Source organism: Amphiura filiformis, chromosome 6 (assembly GCF_039555335.1).
Source record: "Amphiura filiformis chromosome 6, Afil_fr2py, whole genome shotgun sequence".
Lineage (NCBI taxonomy): Eukaryota > Metazoa > Echinodermata > Ophiuroidea > Amphilepidida > Amphiuridae > Amphiura > Amphiura filiformis.
In genome coordinates, this window is record NC_092633.1 from 71,335,419 (window position 1) to 71,354,545 (window position 19,127).

The 19,127-nt window shown below is 36.6% G+C and overlaps 1 protein-coding gene across 3 annotated transcripts in view; it reads right to left on the reverse strand.

The window, feature by feature from the left end:
- Window positions 1–4,629: 4,629 nt before the first annotated feature.
- Window positions 4,630–19,127, reverse strand: part of LOC140155967 (uncharacterized) — a 98,522-nt gene continuing 84,024 nt past the window's right edge. For 2 of the 3 annotated variants that reach the window (XM_072179007.1, XM_072179006.1), the window contains exons 11-12: window positions 15,393–15,437; window positions 4,630–5,020 (exon numbers count right to left, since the gene is read on the reverse strand). In XM_072179007.1, coding sequence (XP_072035108.1) covers window positions 4,705–5,020; window positions 15,393–15,437 — 361 coding nt within the window. In that variant the 3' untranslated portion in view covers window positions 4,630–4,704. The remainder of the gene's footprint in view (window positions 5,021–15,392; window positions 15,438–19,127) is intronic. The other variant, XM_072179008.1, reaches the window with a different exon arrangement.

Consider the following 19,127-nt stretch of genomic DNA (forward strand, 5'->3'; position numbering starts at 1 on the left):
TTATTTGGTATTTGTCATTATGCATAAGTCAATAACATGTAGTAACTTGTTACACAATCACATTGCAGGGAAAAACACACTCAAAACACTCATTTTTAACATGGTATGAATTTAATTTTTATTGATCACAAAGCAGCTGTGTAACTTTACAAAAAATATATCTAGAATACAATTCACTTTTCAGTGTTTGTAAAAACAATTCATTCTCACTGTTTCTAAAACTGACAAATAACGGTCACTTTCACAATATACCGACATTGATAACTGAATTCTGTAACCACTCATTCATACATAACATTCCACTTCATACAAAATTAAATTAATGGATGGATGGCACCCTCTGGGAAGGCTGGAATAAAAACAAATATGCACACAATTTCATGTACATAAAATCAAAGCAAATACTTGCCAATTTGAAGGCAAACATGAAAATGTGTTTTTCTTGAACCAATATCTTTAACATTATTCACTTAACCCGCTCCTACATGCGGCTCTATTTGGGCTATTCCAGTTGAAATGCACCTCCCCCCCATTTTTTGGCCCCATGGAAGACATGACACAGGGAGTGTGGGATTCCAATGGGCTACTTAAATGGGCGACTCCCATTTAAATTCTACACTTCCTGTGTGGGTGATTAAGGTCATGTCTTCTATAGGAGGGTGCATGGATTTAAAATGGAATAGTCCATTCTTAAGCTTTGATTATTAAAATCTTGGATATTGGTCACATTCCCATTGGAAGGGTATCAAGGGTATCACATCTTAGGGAATCCTATTCAACACTTGTATCTCAAAGTCAAACATAACAATCTCACAAGAGAATTCAGAGATGAATGAAAGTTTCCAAAAGACTTGGAAGACCATACAATTGGAATTTAGAAACAAAAATGAACAGTGTTGATATGATGACGTGAATCAGTCGGGCATGTCTATGTCATGACAGCAAAGAGTACTTCCAAACTTGTTATATTTTACACAATAGCGAGACAGACTCTTGTTTAAATACCCTAACCAAATTAACCTCATCAAGCACAGCCTAAAAATTGTTCTTTCACTTCAACTGAAGAACACATGAGCGATTTGTTTAGAATTTTCATTTAGTAAGCTTATAACGTATAAGCTGTTGTACAAGCCACAGCTTATTATCCAGAATTTATGGTACTCTGAATTACCAAAAAGTTGATTTAAGACCCCATCTAGTTACCTGATTCGGTGGAATATGATTTAGACCAGACTCTTCCTGACAACAGCTTTTTCATAACATCACATATCAATAGTAAAATAATAACCAATGGGTTCACACTAGGCAGTGGTTCTAAATTCACCATCACAAAACTTTCAGCAGATTCTTGCAAAAGTCTTGTCACATTTAGTGTGCAAAGAATAGGTCATCCCATGATTGGTTAACCATACAGCATACTATCACCTCATTGTACACACCAACAATGACATGCATTGGCAACTGATGAAGACTTGTGATGGTGATTTTACTGTCTAGCATTACCTTAGGACTACTCCGTATGATGCACACGATGTTAGATGAAAGCTTTGCAGGTATTTTATTTCTATTGTGTACTAAAGGTCTGTGACATGTTAACATAAAGTTCATTTATATTAGTCATTGTATTTATGAATATTTTCACTCATCCAGGTAGTTAAATATAGTTGGACTAAATTATAATGGTAAGTCCAGCAAAACAGTAAGTCCAGTTGTACAGATTTGTAATTTAGTCCAACTATTAGTCATTGTCATTGCTAAAACTCATTTAATTTAATCTGAAAATTGGGATTATAAGATTCCATCATCAGTAAAATAGAAATGCTGCCCTCTATTGGCAACTTTGAAATTCACCATCAAGATCAACCATTCTATAATGCTTTGCTTTTTAATTTGTTTAACCTCAAAATTGAATGTAATACTAATCTGCTTGTTTTTTAAGAATTCAAGCTTTTTATGTAAAAGTATTCCAGAAATAAAATGTGACATGATCTGACTCAAGCAGGCCAAAGGAGGCAATTTTGAAACTTCCATTGTCATTGTAAACATCAAAGTAACCAAGTGTGCAATTAATTGTTGTAATCCCACATTCCTACCAGTTGCAAATATAGGTATATGTGACCCATCGCATCAAATCATTGCAATTGCCTCCAAAACTCAACCAGATTTGTTAACAAAGTTGCTTTTATGCTTTAGATTGACCCTCACCTGTTGATGCTGAATGCATATAGTAATAATAATAAACCACAAATTCCTTACTATTAATTAATTTTGTCCTTCATGTTTCATTATTGTCTTTAAATTAAGGCTTCCAATAACTGTAGTGTTTCAATGTGATGGATCAGATATGCTCTTTTCATATTGCTCATTTCCTTACTGCATTTTATTGTTTATTTATTTGTTTTTTGAACAAGTTTTAATCTTTACCCAGAGCAGCCAGAAACGTAGAAAAAAACCAAAAAAAAAATAGTGCATCTGGCCGGATTCGAAACAGTGACCTTCGTATTACAAGCACGACACTTGTTCATTTTTTTGCCTGTATCTCAATTACAAAATTCCCACCTTTGGTATGTCTGTTTGCTTGGAATGTGAACAATGTTGGTTTTCACCTAACATATTAGTCCCATGATATCACTGATTTGATCAATATGTTGGCATATTCACTGACTTTCATTTTTTATGTTGTGAAAAATAATCTGTGTGCTATAGGTTTAAAGGTACTCACATGCTATGACTAAAAAATGAGGCGGTTATTCTGTTTCCGAGATATTCATCAAATTATGGAAAACCTTTATTTAAGAAGGGAAGTTGACCACTTGGGTTAACAATAAAATGTTTCAAGTTTCAAGATGATTCTCTCCACTGTTATCTTGGTGTAGATTATTCATCCAGTAATTTGAAAATAAATCAAATACTGGACATTTCAATTTGGCATCTTACTTTGTTACTTATGTATAAGAAACTACCAGGCACAGACTGGGTATTAGGCACCTGATTAATAAACTACATTAGGCATCTAATTGATGTTGATGTAATATATAAATTAGATATTCCTTGTTGTATGTTGCATCACCATCAATTTATAGATACCTAATGAAGCTTGGTGGTTACAGAAATTAATGTAACAAAGTGAGTTGCAAATTTTAAATTTCCAATTGATTTACTTTCAAATTGATCTTCTCTGCCTTCTTAAGTAGGGCTGAGCCTGTTGGACCTGCTTGACCTTTGACTGATAACATACAAGTAGACTCCTGCAAAGTAAATCTACTCATTACACTCTACTGTAATTATCACTTTAACCTGAAGAATGCAGTGGAGTCTAGATACAATATATGAATTTCCTGTCTTATTCCTTGCATGTATAAGATGATCTCATAAAAAAAATAATTAAAAAAATTGGGAAAAGTAAAATCATAATTCAGTGTGAGATTTGTTGTTTGCAACTAACTACCCTGTAATGAAGTTATTCTATGTCATAACTTGCCTAGTAATTTGGTCCATCCCAGATATCACCTATTAATGTACCAATCCTGAGCATACATATAACATATAGTATGTAATAATACACTGGCATTGATTGGTGAGCTGCTTTGTGATATGGGGACAGACATCACACCCTTACATATTATTTCCTGTTATAAACAGCATTATGTTGCAATAAAATGTTTCGCTGAACGCCGAAGACATTTGGTGGCATCTACAAGGTGGTTTTATGGACCAATCAATATTTTGTTAGAGGGGGAGGAATTGGGAATGTAGGAGGAACACAAAATTGTTGTTTTCAGGGAAAAATTGACATAATTTTTTATTCAGGTAAAAAAGGGGAACACAACATTTTAAATATGAAGACACTTGAAAACACAGGAGGGAATACAAGAAACAAATTGTGAATTCCCTCATTCTCACCCCTGTCATTAACATTGATTGGTCCCTTAGACATTTTAATCTAGATTCATCTAGACTGATCCAGATCACTTATCCAGCAAGACTTGCTGCTGTACTAGTGTGCAGTCTGTAAATAATCCTCAGTCCACAGCCTTTTGGTAATATTATTCCAGTTTTATTAATTATCTGGACTAATCCGCATCCAGTACCCAGAAATTAAAGCTTCTGCATAGTGAAGCAAACACCGCATTGGTATAGTCCGATGAGTAGGACCTGTTTTTTCTTAGTTACCAAACTATACTCACACACTCTGATTGCTCAATAAAGATAAGCTGTGAAAGTCCAGTGACCCCGCCGCTCAAACTCAGTTTTTCGCAGTTGGTGGACTTTCGCGGTTCATCTCAAAATTATTGAGCAATATATAGATGATCCGTGGCTAAAAAAAATCAGGTCCTACTCATCGGACTACATTGGTATAGAATCTGCAGGTGATTTCACACCATGTTACAACCCATCTTAAGTCTCTTGTAAATCTTGTTGGAATGTTGGAATTACAAAGTTTTGGACTTAAAAGGTGTTGCAAATCATTGTGAGATCCACCCCTGACTCTACCCTCCACATTGTCCGTATGGATGCAAAATGGACCACACGAATTCGGATTAATCTGGATTCACTGATGCCCTGTAGACAACCCCAATATAAACACACAGCTTGTATTCCACTACATTTCTCTTTTTGTTAAAATACAAAAAACAAAATGTCAACTGTATGCACAAACATGATTATACAGATATGTACAAAGACAATACAAATTGTTCCTCCTCAATAATAATCTTCTTCATCTTCCACTTGAATGGACAAGGAAGGTAAATTTTCCAAAAGTCTTTTGTTAGTCCGTCTATTGCTGAGTCTATTACGCAAATCAGGCACACGTCTGGAATCATCCTCTTCGTTTCTGTGATACAATCTATCTGTTATACGTTCTGATGTGGAGTCAACCACAACTTTCAGATTTTCCATAGAGCTAACGGGGGCGCTGTTTCCAAACCCAAGTCGGTCGTGAGCTGATACTCTGTTGCCGCCTTGTAACCTATCTCTGGCATCTAATCTATGCGATACACCTTGTATTCCTTCTTTCCTGCAGAAAGAGAAAAAGAAGATAAAATGTTGTTACATGTCTCTCACATCTTTGCAATATAAAGGCGATAACCCAAGACCCAGTGAATTTTGAACAGGTCCATAGAGATTTTTTTTTGTAGTAGGGGCGGAGGAATTTCCAAAATCTCAATATTCAAAACATGCAAATAAGGGACTTAAAACTCCTACAGATGGACTTTTGGTGCTAATATTTTGGCATAAGCACAGGACTCAGTCCCTAAGCCTCATCATTTTATAGTGTGAGTCACTCAATTGGAGGTTGGGGAAATAAGCGTGATTAAGCGAGCCACAAGCCATTTTGAAATGAAAATTTACACATCATTTTGGGGTACACACCGGCCATTTTGCAAAATGAAATTTTCAACTGTTCACTTCCATGGGGTGCCTGCATGTCCCTATGTCGTTCTGCCTGTTGCATATTCCTAAATGAACCGGTGCTAGATTTACCTTCAAATTGGCTTAAGAGTTAACAATACAGACAATTATGTGCAGGCCTGTGATTATGTACCTATGTCATCCTCTTCATCTCTTCACACCACACCCCCACGGCTGCCAGCCAAACCAAATTCAAGGTGAGACAACAAAATTACGCAGGGAAATTAGTACATAACTTGTAATATGGAAACGGTACTGCCAATGACAGACATAACATGGACCAGTAGAGCAAATCAGCAAATTAAACACATCCTTCATACGATTTATGCATATGCTACTATGTCAGAACTTATCCTAGCTAATTGTGTGTGGCACCTTATGAATACCCCTGGTGCATTCTTGTCAGTCTACACAATCCTGAGTCTTTCATATCACCATGAAAGTAATTAAGGACCTTAGACTAGTACCCATTCTTAATTGAATTATGATGATATATATATTTGTGTACATCAAGGTCAAGTCATTTCAAAGGTGTGGTCTCACGGAGTTATCACTGCAGGTCTATATAGCTATGTAGAACTTGCTGACTGTACAAAGCTATTGGTTCTGGTGAATTAAAAGTATGAAATTTGGTGAATAAAGTTAAGGTTTACCTTTTTGCCCTAAGAAGTTGATTTCCCCCACCTTCATACTCAGCCCCAGGGGAATTACCCTTGGGAAAATCTATCCTCTTTATTAGTGATTGAAGCTTCATGCGAGGATACATCCATCCACTATGGTACTCAATACTTTGACCTGCCTATCCCTTTTCATACTATGTTGCTTAAAGGAAATCTAACTACAACCAGCATGTATGGGGAACATAAGTTGTCATGTTCATAAACAAACACATATGGTACTCATCTCCATAAGGCAATTCAATAACAAACATTTCAATGATACTGGAAATTAGGTGCAAATTGTGCCATATATGTTGATTTAGGCGTTCACATTTTGGGGACATAACCAAATTTGTTGTAATATTGAATTATGACTTGCGTGACTTTTGTCTCAAACCAGAAGGAACTATTTATTTCTTTTAACTGACACAGAGTATATTGATTTCTTGAACTTTAAAAGGGCATTCAGTTATTGCTGGTAAAAAAAATATTTTCCATTTGCATTCTCTTTAATAGTCTCTTCATCAGATAACAACATGGTTATTGAATACCCTCAACATAATACTAGACAAGCACTGTATCTCAAAGAGATTATACAATAGGAAAATCACATTGGAAGCAGAGAACATGATAGAATACCAACAGTGATATGGTACATCCTGGAGACTACAATCCCGGGAAAAAAGGTTGGCACACTTTGGCTGTCTTTTAGTGCGCCTCTGCCCCCGCTCCTCCAATTCAATGTTGAACGAGCTCTATGTTATCGGCAGGTCAGTGAGGCCCTCCAACATTAAAAAGTGGGGAAGGGTGAGATACACGGAGAGTCTGTGCTGAACATACACTGAATGAACGTTTCACTTGCCTATCCAATTTTGATATGGCACATATTTCAATTGTTTAATACAAGTGTGCCAACTATTAGGTTGTCCATGGAAGAGGCTGCAATGCTCCTCATACAAGACTGCTGGATTTGGCCCTGTCTCTTACATCAGGCAGTAGGTACTTGGTGTGTATGAAGCTGATCTATTCAGATAGGTAATTCAGGTTCTATACTTATGGCCCAAACATTATTTTATACTAAACTTGGCTCCAATACTAGCTCTGTATAATAAACTAGTCATCAGATACAATATTGTCTCAAACTGCCATACTTCCAAAATTACTATAGGTGAGTCAATGTACATTAACAACCTGTCAAACACAAACCATCTTTCCTGTAGATGATATAAAGAAGTCTTTCCCTTATGGAAATGATTGGTCTAGCTAATCAAAGACAGGTGGGTTAGCATTCTAAAATTGATCCTTTCATACACAGTGATAATATTTTGAATAGTCTACATAAACTTGTGTTGCTCTTTCTTAACCCTAATCCACCAGGGGCTTTTTTGCAAACAAGGGAAAGAAGGAAGGAATAAAGAGAGAAAACAAAGAAAGAAGTTGTTTGCTCTGGGTGGGATTCGAACCTGAGACCCCTCGCATGCCAAGCACTGGGTCGGCGACACTTTGCCATGGGTCTTGGGCTTCGCTGGCCAGCGAAACCGTGCCTATATATCACTTAGGGTGATTGCGTCACCACACCACGTGGGATGCATGCAGGAACAGCGCATATATCAAGAAGTATTTTGTAGTACTCAGGCGTGTTAGGGTTAAAGAACTAATCTATAGGTATCTATAGGCAAACTATTGAACTTATCACAAGAAGTAGCAAACCAATTCTAGGCCTGTTTGTTATTATTAAGGTACAGTTGCCATGTACTGTTCACCTTCAAGTTAACAAGGTAAGATCCTGGACATGTCCGCTACATCCATTATCTGCAATGAAAGAGTTAACTGGTACAGGACTGAAACTTGAGACAGACAACATAAAATATTAGTGTGATAATATATAGAAATCACACCTGAGTAAACAGCATATGGGATAAATATGAAACCATTGAGAACTGAACTGTTCACCTAGTGTAAATTAATTCCACAGCTTTGTGCCATGCTACACCATGATACTACACAGAATGGAAACTAAATCACACTTCATATGAAATCTAATCCAGCCATCTCACATTTTAAGAGTTCATAAAGTCTAGTGTTAAGGGAGAGGTCATACAAAGGATTTTCTATGTTTGGAGGCGCAATTTCCATTTGTCCTACATAGTAATGTGAATATATGATGTTGTGACTCTCTATGGAAAAGTAGCATTGTAGTATGGCCTCATTTCTAACATTTAATGTGCTGAAATGCCACTTTCTTTGGGGTCATTACCTACTACTGGGTTCTACTGGATGTGCATGAGGAAAATTGCAGGATTCAACATTGATTAAAGCCATATTATAACATTTCTGTAAAAATAGATTAGTATTTATTTTCCATAAAATGTTAGCTTTTACTGTCAGATATGTCCCCTTTTAATTTTGAGCCGATAAAGTGAGGTAAAGCAAAGAAAATTGGAATTTACCAATGCATGTTACTCCAGCGGATGTAATACGGTACGATCCTCTGGCGTGTGTGTATGTGTGTCCCGCGCGCCATGTACGGGACTGTGTTATGTGTTATGAACATCACATATGTGTTCAACTAATATTTCCATAGTAATAAAAAAACAAAGGTTGCTGCGTTTTATTCAAAATCTCAGATTTTGACAGAACTACAGCACCTAAAGTCTTGATTTTTGCAGAGTATCTTTGTTTATTTAAGTACATTATAATCGGGTAAAAACTAGAATTAAAAACATTTTTGAGGGTGTTCTTCTCAGCAAATGTTATAATATGGCTTTAAGGGGAATGGGGAATTAGGGATTCAGTTACATTTCCCTATGCAAGGTGTCCAGACAATTTTGACAAGAATCATAGGTAATGTCTCCCTTGGAGTTGCTGTTTGAATGTTGAAATGTTAACCCTTGTTCCAGAATAAAAGATTATGTGATGAATGCAGTATAAGTCTAAGTTAGTTTTATCTTATCTCCACAACATGCTGGTGTACGTCCAGTAATAAATTTGGCTTAATAGCATTTTCAACAATTATATATTACTTTTACAAAGACATGAATCACACTAATATAAAATGTTGAAAAATTACCATAAGAGGTAATATATCTTACACTCTCACATTATTCACGCGCACATTTCGACCTGACCAAAAGTAATTCCACCAAAGTTGGCAATAGTACGACTTTTACTGGTTGAAGCTGCCGACTCAACCATATCCAGATCCAGAGCTTTTAGAATACACCACCATTCTGAGTTACAAGTGTATGGGTATGCATCATTCTTTAAAAATTCCCACTGACAACTTACGCTAGTAGGATATTCATGTGATCTAGAGTAAAATCTGAGGTAAATAGATATAAAAAGGTGCTATATGGTAGCCAAGTATTCTGATAGGTCAAAGTGACCTCTCCTCCAGTCTTAGGGTAACCAAGTGTCATGAAGATTTTCAACTTCTACTGAGTTTAGCTGAGACTGGAATGGCCAACCATAGAAGATGCTTTTTCCACTTGTTTTGACAACCCAATGACTTCATGTTGGATCAATGATAAGCTACCTTGACATAACCCTAAGACTATCGATAAATATGTTTTGATGGTCTGTGAAATAACCCACATACTCCCCCTTTCCCAGGTAGCAATCCGACCCCATTTATGGAGTAGAATTTCTAATCTAAGGGTAGGATTACACCCGATTCGTTTTAGTATTATTTTTAATAGCAATGATCTTTCCAACATTTTGTTTTTGTTGCTATGAGCCTTTCTAACTTTAGTTTTGTTTTTGTTGCTATGAGCCTATAACCTATTTTGGGGAAAATTTTAGTTAATATTTTCTGAAGAAAATGAGTGACTTGTATATATGGTTTCATTGTCACTATGGTAACCAACATACCAATGCTGACACAATCTTACACGGAGACAAAGCAGCTGGCAGCTGGGGGTGGTAGGGATCCCGAGGGGAGATGAATGGATGCAGGATGGACTACCCTTACAGAGCCTCGTAATCCTTCCTCCTATAACTCTGGATGACTTAAATGTCAAAGGTCACAGAGATGAAAAAAGTGTATGGGAAATTAGATAATACTGATTATTGGATAAGCATCTTCAGTGATCTAGTCAAAACTTCTGAGTGTAAGTGTCAAAAACATAGTACACACAAATTAACTGAGGACTCGTGAACACATAGATTCAGAGCACAGCGCATCTTTTCTGTAACAATATGAGTATGCTTGCTTTTAGCAAGTTTTCATATTGGCAGGTAGCTTGTTGGAAATCATTAAGAATCATCAGCTCCACATTAGTGCATTTGAATTGTGGGACACATGCAGTGGATGACAAAGACCTCCAAATTATCAAGGTATGCCTGGTTGTTCATACACACACCCTGGGCAATGGAGAACATTGGTTGAAATCTGAGTGACTCATCCAGGCTAAATAATATATCAGCAGAGCCTAATATTTCAAGCCCTATTTGATGCCTAACCCAAACACAATAAATGGGAAAGAAAAGCAGCCATGACAACAGACAAAAAACACAAAGGCAACAAACCTGGCTCTCATCCCAATTATAAACTGTCTCAACTATTATTCTGCCTCCTACATAATGCTATCTAATACCACATGAACTTTTCCAAATGTGGCCAACAATCCCACCTTCCATAGTGTTGATGGATAACATTGGCGTTGGAGACAGCTATGTACTTTGCTTATGCTTCCCAGCAACTTAACCTATCCGTGGTTCCACACAGACTGGAGGAGGATTCAACACTTTCACATCTTCAATTATCATAGATACCTAGGGCTTAGAGCCCGAGTTATCCTAAATCAGGATGGGTTTGCAGAAAGACAAGGGGTGACAATTGAATGCTTCACGCCCATGGAGTGATAACAGGTTTCAATCATTGTATGTTTTAGTCATAAATTGTGAGTCTGCCAAAAGTAAATTTGTACTTGTTTTTAATTGTTGAAATGGTAAACGAACCGAGAAAATGAAATTTCCAATGGTAGACAGAGTGTATATCACATGGCAGTTCTTTTGCATATAATGCTGTGGGGCTTTCCTCATATGGCCATAATTTTTAGTGTCCCTTTTTCAGATTTTCATTTTTTAAATGATTGACCATGATTATTTTTGTGCTAACATACATTAAATAAGGAACAATTTGATATTATTGACTGTATGGTCAATTTGATGTGACTATCCCGGCATGGGGAAGTCTGTAAATATATTATCTTCCTGGGCTACCTGCCTGTTGCAAATCTCTATTGAAAATTTACGAGAAATATCTGTTTGTCAACAACTTTACTGACATGCTTGAAGTTTCTGTAGAAAAATGGAAATCACAAAAGTGTCATTCACCTTATAGCTACATCGACCTTGTTTTCTATTGATGTTTTTTATATATATTACTTTCTTTGGTAACATTTGGGACAAAAAAAGAGAGGGAAATTAGAATTTTTAGCCAAATATTGAGAGTAATTTGACATTTTTGACAAAGAGGAAATTTTTACATTTTGCAGTCTTGCACTCGAGTTTTATGCCTCACACGTACACACTGAGAACAGGGGCTCAGAACTCACATAGCCAAACACTTGATGCACCAGAGTTTTATGCCTTACACGCTGAGAACAGGGGCTCAGAACTCACATAGCCAAACACTTGATGCACCAGAGTTTTATGCCTTACACGCTGAGAACAGGGGCTCAGAACTCACATAGCCAAACACTTGATGCACCAGAGTTTTATGCCTCACACACTGAGAACAGGGGTTCAGAACTCACATAGCCAAACACTTGATGCACCAGAGTTGTATGCCTCACACACTGAGAACAGGGGCTCAGAACTCACATAGCCAAACACTTGATGCACCAGAGTTGTATGCCTCACACACTGAGAACAGGGGCTCAGAACTCACATAGCCAAACACTTGATGCACCAGAGTTGTATGCCTCACACACTGAGAACAGGGGCTCAGAACTCACATAGCCAAACACTTGATGCACCAGAGTTTTATGCCTCACACACTGAGAACAGGGGCTCAGAACTCACATAGCCAAACACTTGATGCACCAGAGTTTTATGCCTTACACACTGAGAACAGGGGCTCAGAACTCACACAGCCAAACACTTGATGCACCAGAGTTTTATGCCTCACACACTGAGAACAGGGGCTCAGAACTCACATAGCCAAACACTTGATGCACCAGAGTTTTATGCCTCACACACTGAGAACAGGGGCTCAGAACTCACATAGCCAAACACTTGATGCACCAGAGTTTTATGCCTTACACACTGAGAACAGGGGCTCAGAACTCACATAGCCAAACACTTGATGCACCAGAGTTTTATGCCTTACACACTGAGAACAGGGGCTCAGAACTCACATAGCCAAACACTTGATGCACCAGAGTTTTATGCCTTACACACTGAGAACAGGGGCTCAGAACTCACATAGCCAAACACTTGATGCACCAGAGTTTTATGCCTCACACACTGAGAACAGGTGCTCAGAACTCACATAGCCAAACACTTAATGCACCAGAGTTTTATGCCTTACACACTGAGAACAGGGGCTCAGAACTCACATAGCCAAACACTTGATGCACCAGAGTTTTATGCCTTACACACTGAGAACAGGGGCTCAGAACTCACATAGCCAAACACTTGATGCACCAGAGTTTTATGCTTTACACACTGAGAACAGGGGCTCAGAACTCACATAGCCAAACACTTGATGCACCAGAGTTTTATGCTTAACTAATTGAGCTCACTTGACTGCTAAGCAGAGGGAATTGCTTTTCAAACAAAATAAAAACACTTGCAAGAAATTGTGCTATAACTTCGGAACAATTTTGGATCATAACTTCATCACTTTCTTGTGGAAGTATTAACAGAAGTATTTAAAAAACTTGATAAGTGATTAACACATAGGAAATCCCAAGTCAGCCCATTTCTGTTTCCTTGACTCTGTCTCAGCAAAGGCCGGGTGTTACTTGGAATCCACTGGGAGTAGTAACAACATAGTAGATATGTAGGCAGTAAACATATACTCAATCAGTGTGCAAAGGAATTGGAAGTACTATTGCTAGTGAAAAATTGCATGTTGAGTAGGAGCTGCTGAAGGAAAGTTTCATTTCCGTAACAAAATGAATCAACGATCAACTTCTTGTGCCACATAAATTTACAATTCATTACTGATTTCTTCAAACCATTTTCTCCACATTTTGATTGAAACATAGTACACACTCCATTGTTTATTGACTCCGATTTCAGCTGTTAATGCCTAGATATGATTTGACATAAAAATAATGTTTAGAACACTGTGAAGGTGTTTCAATTTTTATTGTGGTACAGGGTGTAATATTCCTTAATAGTACATATTATGTCGTACCTGCCATTGCCTCTAACTGTATAGGCCTATCTGCTGTGTTTCTATTAACATTTCAAATACAGTACTAGACAACGAATACAATTCAACAATGAACAAAGCAAACTGCCAGTGCAAAACACTCTCTAGTCCTCCAAAGTTTCAAGCAGTATTCTCAGTGAGTACTTGTTAACTACCGAGTTTTGGAAATAAGTCTAATACTGGAACTTACCTTTTGCAACTTTGCTATGTTGTGTCTCGAACTACAAGACTTCATCAGGCAACTGATCCCCTGGACTGGTTGTGTGGGTCAGTTGCCTGAAGGGGATCAGTTGCCTGATGAAGTCTGGTGGTTGCAGATACAACATAGTGCAGTTGCAAAAAGTAAGTTCCAGTATTATATTTATTTCCAAAACTCTATTTACAACTACTATTATTGTAGTAAGTAGAATCCTAAAGGACAATGATCTAAATCATCATCTCAGATTCAGATTAAATTTATTTTTGTTTACATGATAAGTAAAATGAGTTACTGTTCAAGCAAAATCATTTCTTAAGATTTCATATTTTTGTGAAATGTGCTCATTTTGCTTGACCTCATACCTCCTTTTGTCCATATCCACAGCCACTGGTTTTATTCAGGCAGATATAGAGGAACATTGCAGGGTGTTTGTATCATACTCAGAATGAGTTTAAATATTATTTCGGCTTGTTAGCAACTTACTGACCACATATAATTTGAAACACTTCATGGTGTGACACACTAATTGCATCAAATGAGTGGCACAAGTATGTAACTGTTGTATGTGAGATATCTGTCGTATGTGAGATACCTAGATGCTTGAGAAGAAATGCATACTGTTGATAGCTATACTTATGACAGGTGAAATTCAGATGAAAGGAACAAGATTCCATCAAAAATATATTTACTCTTTGAAACACTAGCAACATCTACTATAACAAAAACAGCAAACAACTAAAACAGCATTTGTCATCTACACTGGAACATTCTCAACATCCAGAAAAACGTATTTCAATCTAAGTCTAAAAACATCACAATTATCAAATAGGCCTACACTGAGACATTGAACATGCACAGATACAATGATGCAACACTGAATTAAACCACAAAGAGAACACAATAACACCATATATATTAAAATATGTAAGCTGGGATATTATGCCAATTGTTTTTTGTATTCTCATATCATAAATTGTCTGTTGGAAGCCGTATATCCATGAAGTGCTAGGTAAGTAACCATGAAAGTAGTAGTTCCAACTTGACACAGACCCAAAGGTTTTTGACTAATTGACTACAGTGATATGTTGCTGATTCTACAGCCATTGTCATCTTTGAGTGACTTCAAACATTCAAACAAACATTCTAAAGAAGTTGACTACCACAAATAAACAAACACAAAACTGGAAAAAAGACATGAAAACTACATTTTTGAATAAGATGCTACCTAAACAGATAAGTGTTGAAAAAGACTACTGCCTGTGTAAATCTATTTAAATTGTGTAAAATAAAAAACTATCCACCAAAACATCCATAGCAGTGCGTGAACTTCTGTTCAGAATTTCAATGGACATATTTTGCAAAGCAGACACATAAATCTGGAAGCGTGAGATGAATACTGGATACCTCAGTTGCATCCCAGATGTGCACATAGTTCTTATCCACTTAACCAAGAGTGCTTTAACTAATTCTACACATAATTCCTCCAGCTAAATATTCTCAATCTGTTTGCAAAGACGGAAAGTTCTATAATTATTCCAAATCAATTTGCCATTACAGTATACATTTGAACTTTGGTCAGTTGTCCATATTAAGTAATATGACTTCAGAGTACAAAGTTCAATACACAATAGAACAATAGAACTTTAACTATTGGAATGAGATAGAATGGTGTCCAATATGTGTCATTCTGGTAAGAGAATGAGAGATGACACATAATTAAAGCTTTCCTTACCTATGAAAAGGTACAGTCACGCGACGACGATGACGTCTAAATGGTCTGCTTGCATGATGTACGTGGGAAAAACAGGGAGTAATTGTTTTGTTAAAAATTGTCATTTTCTAATCAACTTTCTAATCAAAAATTGCCAAACAGAGAGCAATATACACTTACCAACACCTGCACCAACAGCCTACTTATACTATGATCAGCTTCTAATAGATGTGACTCATAACACTGTGGATTTATATAGAATGGCATACATACAGCAGGGTGCAGCAACTGCACCAACTGTGCTTTGCATATATTGCATGACGGACCCACGCTTTTGTAATTATGCGGGTGTATGTTGGGACTTTACTGACGCGCAAGTAACAAAAAACCAAATAAAATCTTATCTATTACGAGTTGATCATAGTGTAGGTATTTTAGTATTGCCTTTTGAAAAAAAAATGCTCACATCACAGATATTTAAAAGCCTGCAGAAGTCCGTTTGAAGTCAGTCTAAGAAAAAATCATTCAACAGGAAACATGTTCCTTTATTTTATGGCTCAATTAACTTCTAAATATCCAAATTATAAGCCCAAGTTTTGAGGGATAAACCACTTCCAGTTGATACAAGTAATACGTAGCAGCTTTTCAAACACATAAGTAATGAAGACATCCCCAAATATATAAACCTTTTAAAGAAAAACTTGACCAGATTTACCCCCATCAAATTGACAAATCCTTAATGACAGATGTTAAACAGATAAGTACTTAACGACTTCCTAGCGGCCTTACCTGCAAATTTGTGCCTGTAAGAAGTGATATCCCTCTTTGATCTAGTCTCATTAAGAAATCTCTGCTATTAACATGTATCATTTCCTACCACTTTGCATTCAACATTGGAGGACATTCTTACAAATGACTTCCATGAGCAAGGAAATACTGTCTGTGAACCTGCATTATTTCATGTCAACTAATCTAATATGTATGCAATGAACAAATTTAGTAATTTGTGTGCAATTATGTAAACAAGGACAAGTACACAACCTAAGCTATATAACTTTCTCTTGATCCAAAGGATGACAGTAAAATTGTTGATTTATTGGGAGTGGCTTTCTTTTCCTTGACATGTATCAAATATGTTTCTATCTTTCTTTTTCATATAGGCTAGAATGCTTAGGCTTTTTAACCTGGTTTGAGCATTTTGTTTGGGTCTGGACCCATCACGACCCCAGCATGTCTCTACACAGAGCGTCCATTTGTAAACAATAAATCAATATACTGCTGTTGTCAACAAAGTACAAAATACATCAATTGTTCAGAAAAAAGGGTTATTATATAAATAGAAGTCAACTATACATGACTCATACAGAAAATAAGATTTTGACAAACAAAGATTACACTATAACAATTAAGAAACCACATAATATCTTAATACGTGAAACTAATCCCAATCTCTCCCAAAAGACTAATCCTAATCCTTAATCCTAACCATGCATAATTCTAGACTCATCAATATTCATAATCCATAAAGCTTTCCAGACCCAATCTACCTATCCATCAACAACAAACACACAACTTGTAATATCAACAGAGTTACATTATCAATATGAAGAGTTGAAATACAAACGGTGATATAATAATGGCTGCCAAGGGTATTTTTTGTACCAATAAAGGTAGGGAAAGTCATACTGGAGCAGTGCTCACAGGCAAAAAAACCAATCTTTTTTTCCTTAGCATTTTGTCACTCCTACCACACACCAAGTCTGCTTTTACCTTCCCAGTACCATATTAGACCAGTACCCATTTACACACATGAGTTGATAGAGACAATCGAGCCTTGTCTAAGAGCGCAATGCTATAACACCACTGCAGGGGTTTGAACCAGCAAACCTGCGATTATGAGCCAAAGCCTGTACTGCTAGGGCACCGTGCTGTGTAAAAATATTGCTATTTTATGTATAGCGATAGCTTTTTAACAAATTGGGAAGAGGTCCTTAATACAGTGAATATAGTTTTGAAAAACAACAATATCTATGCTAACATATAAAATAAAACAATCAATAACAATATTGATAAAAAAATGGCACATAGCAGCACATATTGCAAGGCTGATCTCTGCATTTAATACTTAATTTCAAATCCCATGTAGAGCCTTATAAGGCATTCCTATGGTTCTGCTTTTTGTCAATGCCTTCACTGGGGAATTACAACGTTTCCTCTACAGTGTTATCACCGTAACTGTCCAGCGGTCAACGGGAAAATAATCAATCAATCAGGATTATGACACAAAAATCCAATTAGGACCAACTTATTGCAGTTCCTTTACCAGCTTAAACCTTACAAAGAATAATATCTTTCCTGGTTATGATCAACTGCAATGTTTTATTATAATCTAAATAAATTAAACTTGAAGTTTATAGCTTTTCAAACAAAATTAAGCATGACTTTTTTGTGCGTATCTTTGGTAAGAAAGGTTTACTATCCTACAAGTAATATCAGCCTAAAGCTCACTTGTGTCACTACTGCATATTTAATTGCCATACACAATGGCTCAAAAGATTCATGTCACTTAAGTAACTAATTCATTCACCACAACAAACATATCTTATAATTTGATGAATGTGATATCCATCAGAGGTGATAACCAGAAACCAACAGTTGCTATCAATTCATTCCTAACTGAAAACTGAAGTTTCAGTGGCAAAATTGCTTCATGCGATAAAATGTCTGATTTATACCACATATATAATGCTTCCCCCAATATTTCCTTGGTGAATAAAAGTCTATTGTATTAACAACATATTTGATATATGATTCTAGAAACCTGATTGTTAAGTAGTCGCACAAAACCACATCTAAATTTCAGCAAATGAGTATACCTAATACATACAACATTATTAAGGGCAATTATTGTTTGTGATATTTGCAATCAGACGATACAGGTAGTCTGCAAAATACCTGTTGAGGTTAAATGTACCATATTTGTTTCATTAACTGCCCAGGGAGGGAGCTTAACACAAAGTCATTTTGGTTGGGCGCTTATTTTTTACATTGTTTAGGCCTACAATAAGTAAAACAAGGCCCAAAATATTCATCCATCATCATCAGTGTCATATGTTTCAGACCATGATTCAGATTTGCATGGGCAGTTAATAAACTAATATCACAGTTTGCTTGTTGTAAAGTCACCGGGTGGGCGCTTATATGGGCATGAATGGTTAAAGGAATGAATACGGTGTTTGCATCATTTGTAACTTCATCCAAACTTGTCACATAAAAAGTACAGCCATTTTGTTATGTCATTTGGTTTACAAGCTGTCAACCATCTTTAATACTACATATTCCCACTGGGAGATACAAGTGCCTTCCTCATGCCAGCATTATGGTTTCAATATATCTATGTTAATCAAGGATAATCCACCATACCACCACCATGATGACTTCATGATTTCAGTTTATCAATGGTAAAATAAGTACATCAATGTTAGAAAACCCTATCTCAAGGGATTCATGAGTACCTCTCACTGTCATCATATGCGTACCCATCTTAACTCCATAGGGAATTCAGCTCAAGGGTGTCCACCCAATAGCCTGTGGTTACAATATGCAGCTAACTGACAAAGTTTAGAGGCCACCTGTCACCTATGTCAACTACCTATCAAAATAGCGGAAGTACCTCACAGAATTGTAGGAAGCTATCAAGTAACAGAAGCAGTGTAATCAACGGATGGACAAGACAACTGGTCTACCTCATTTACT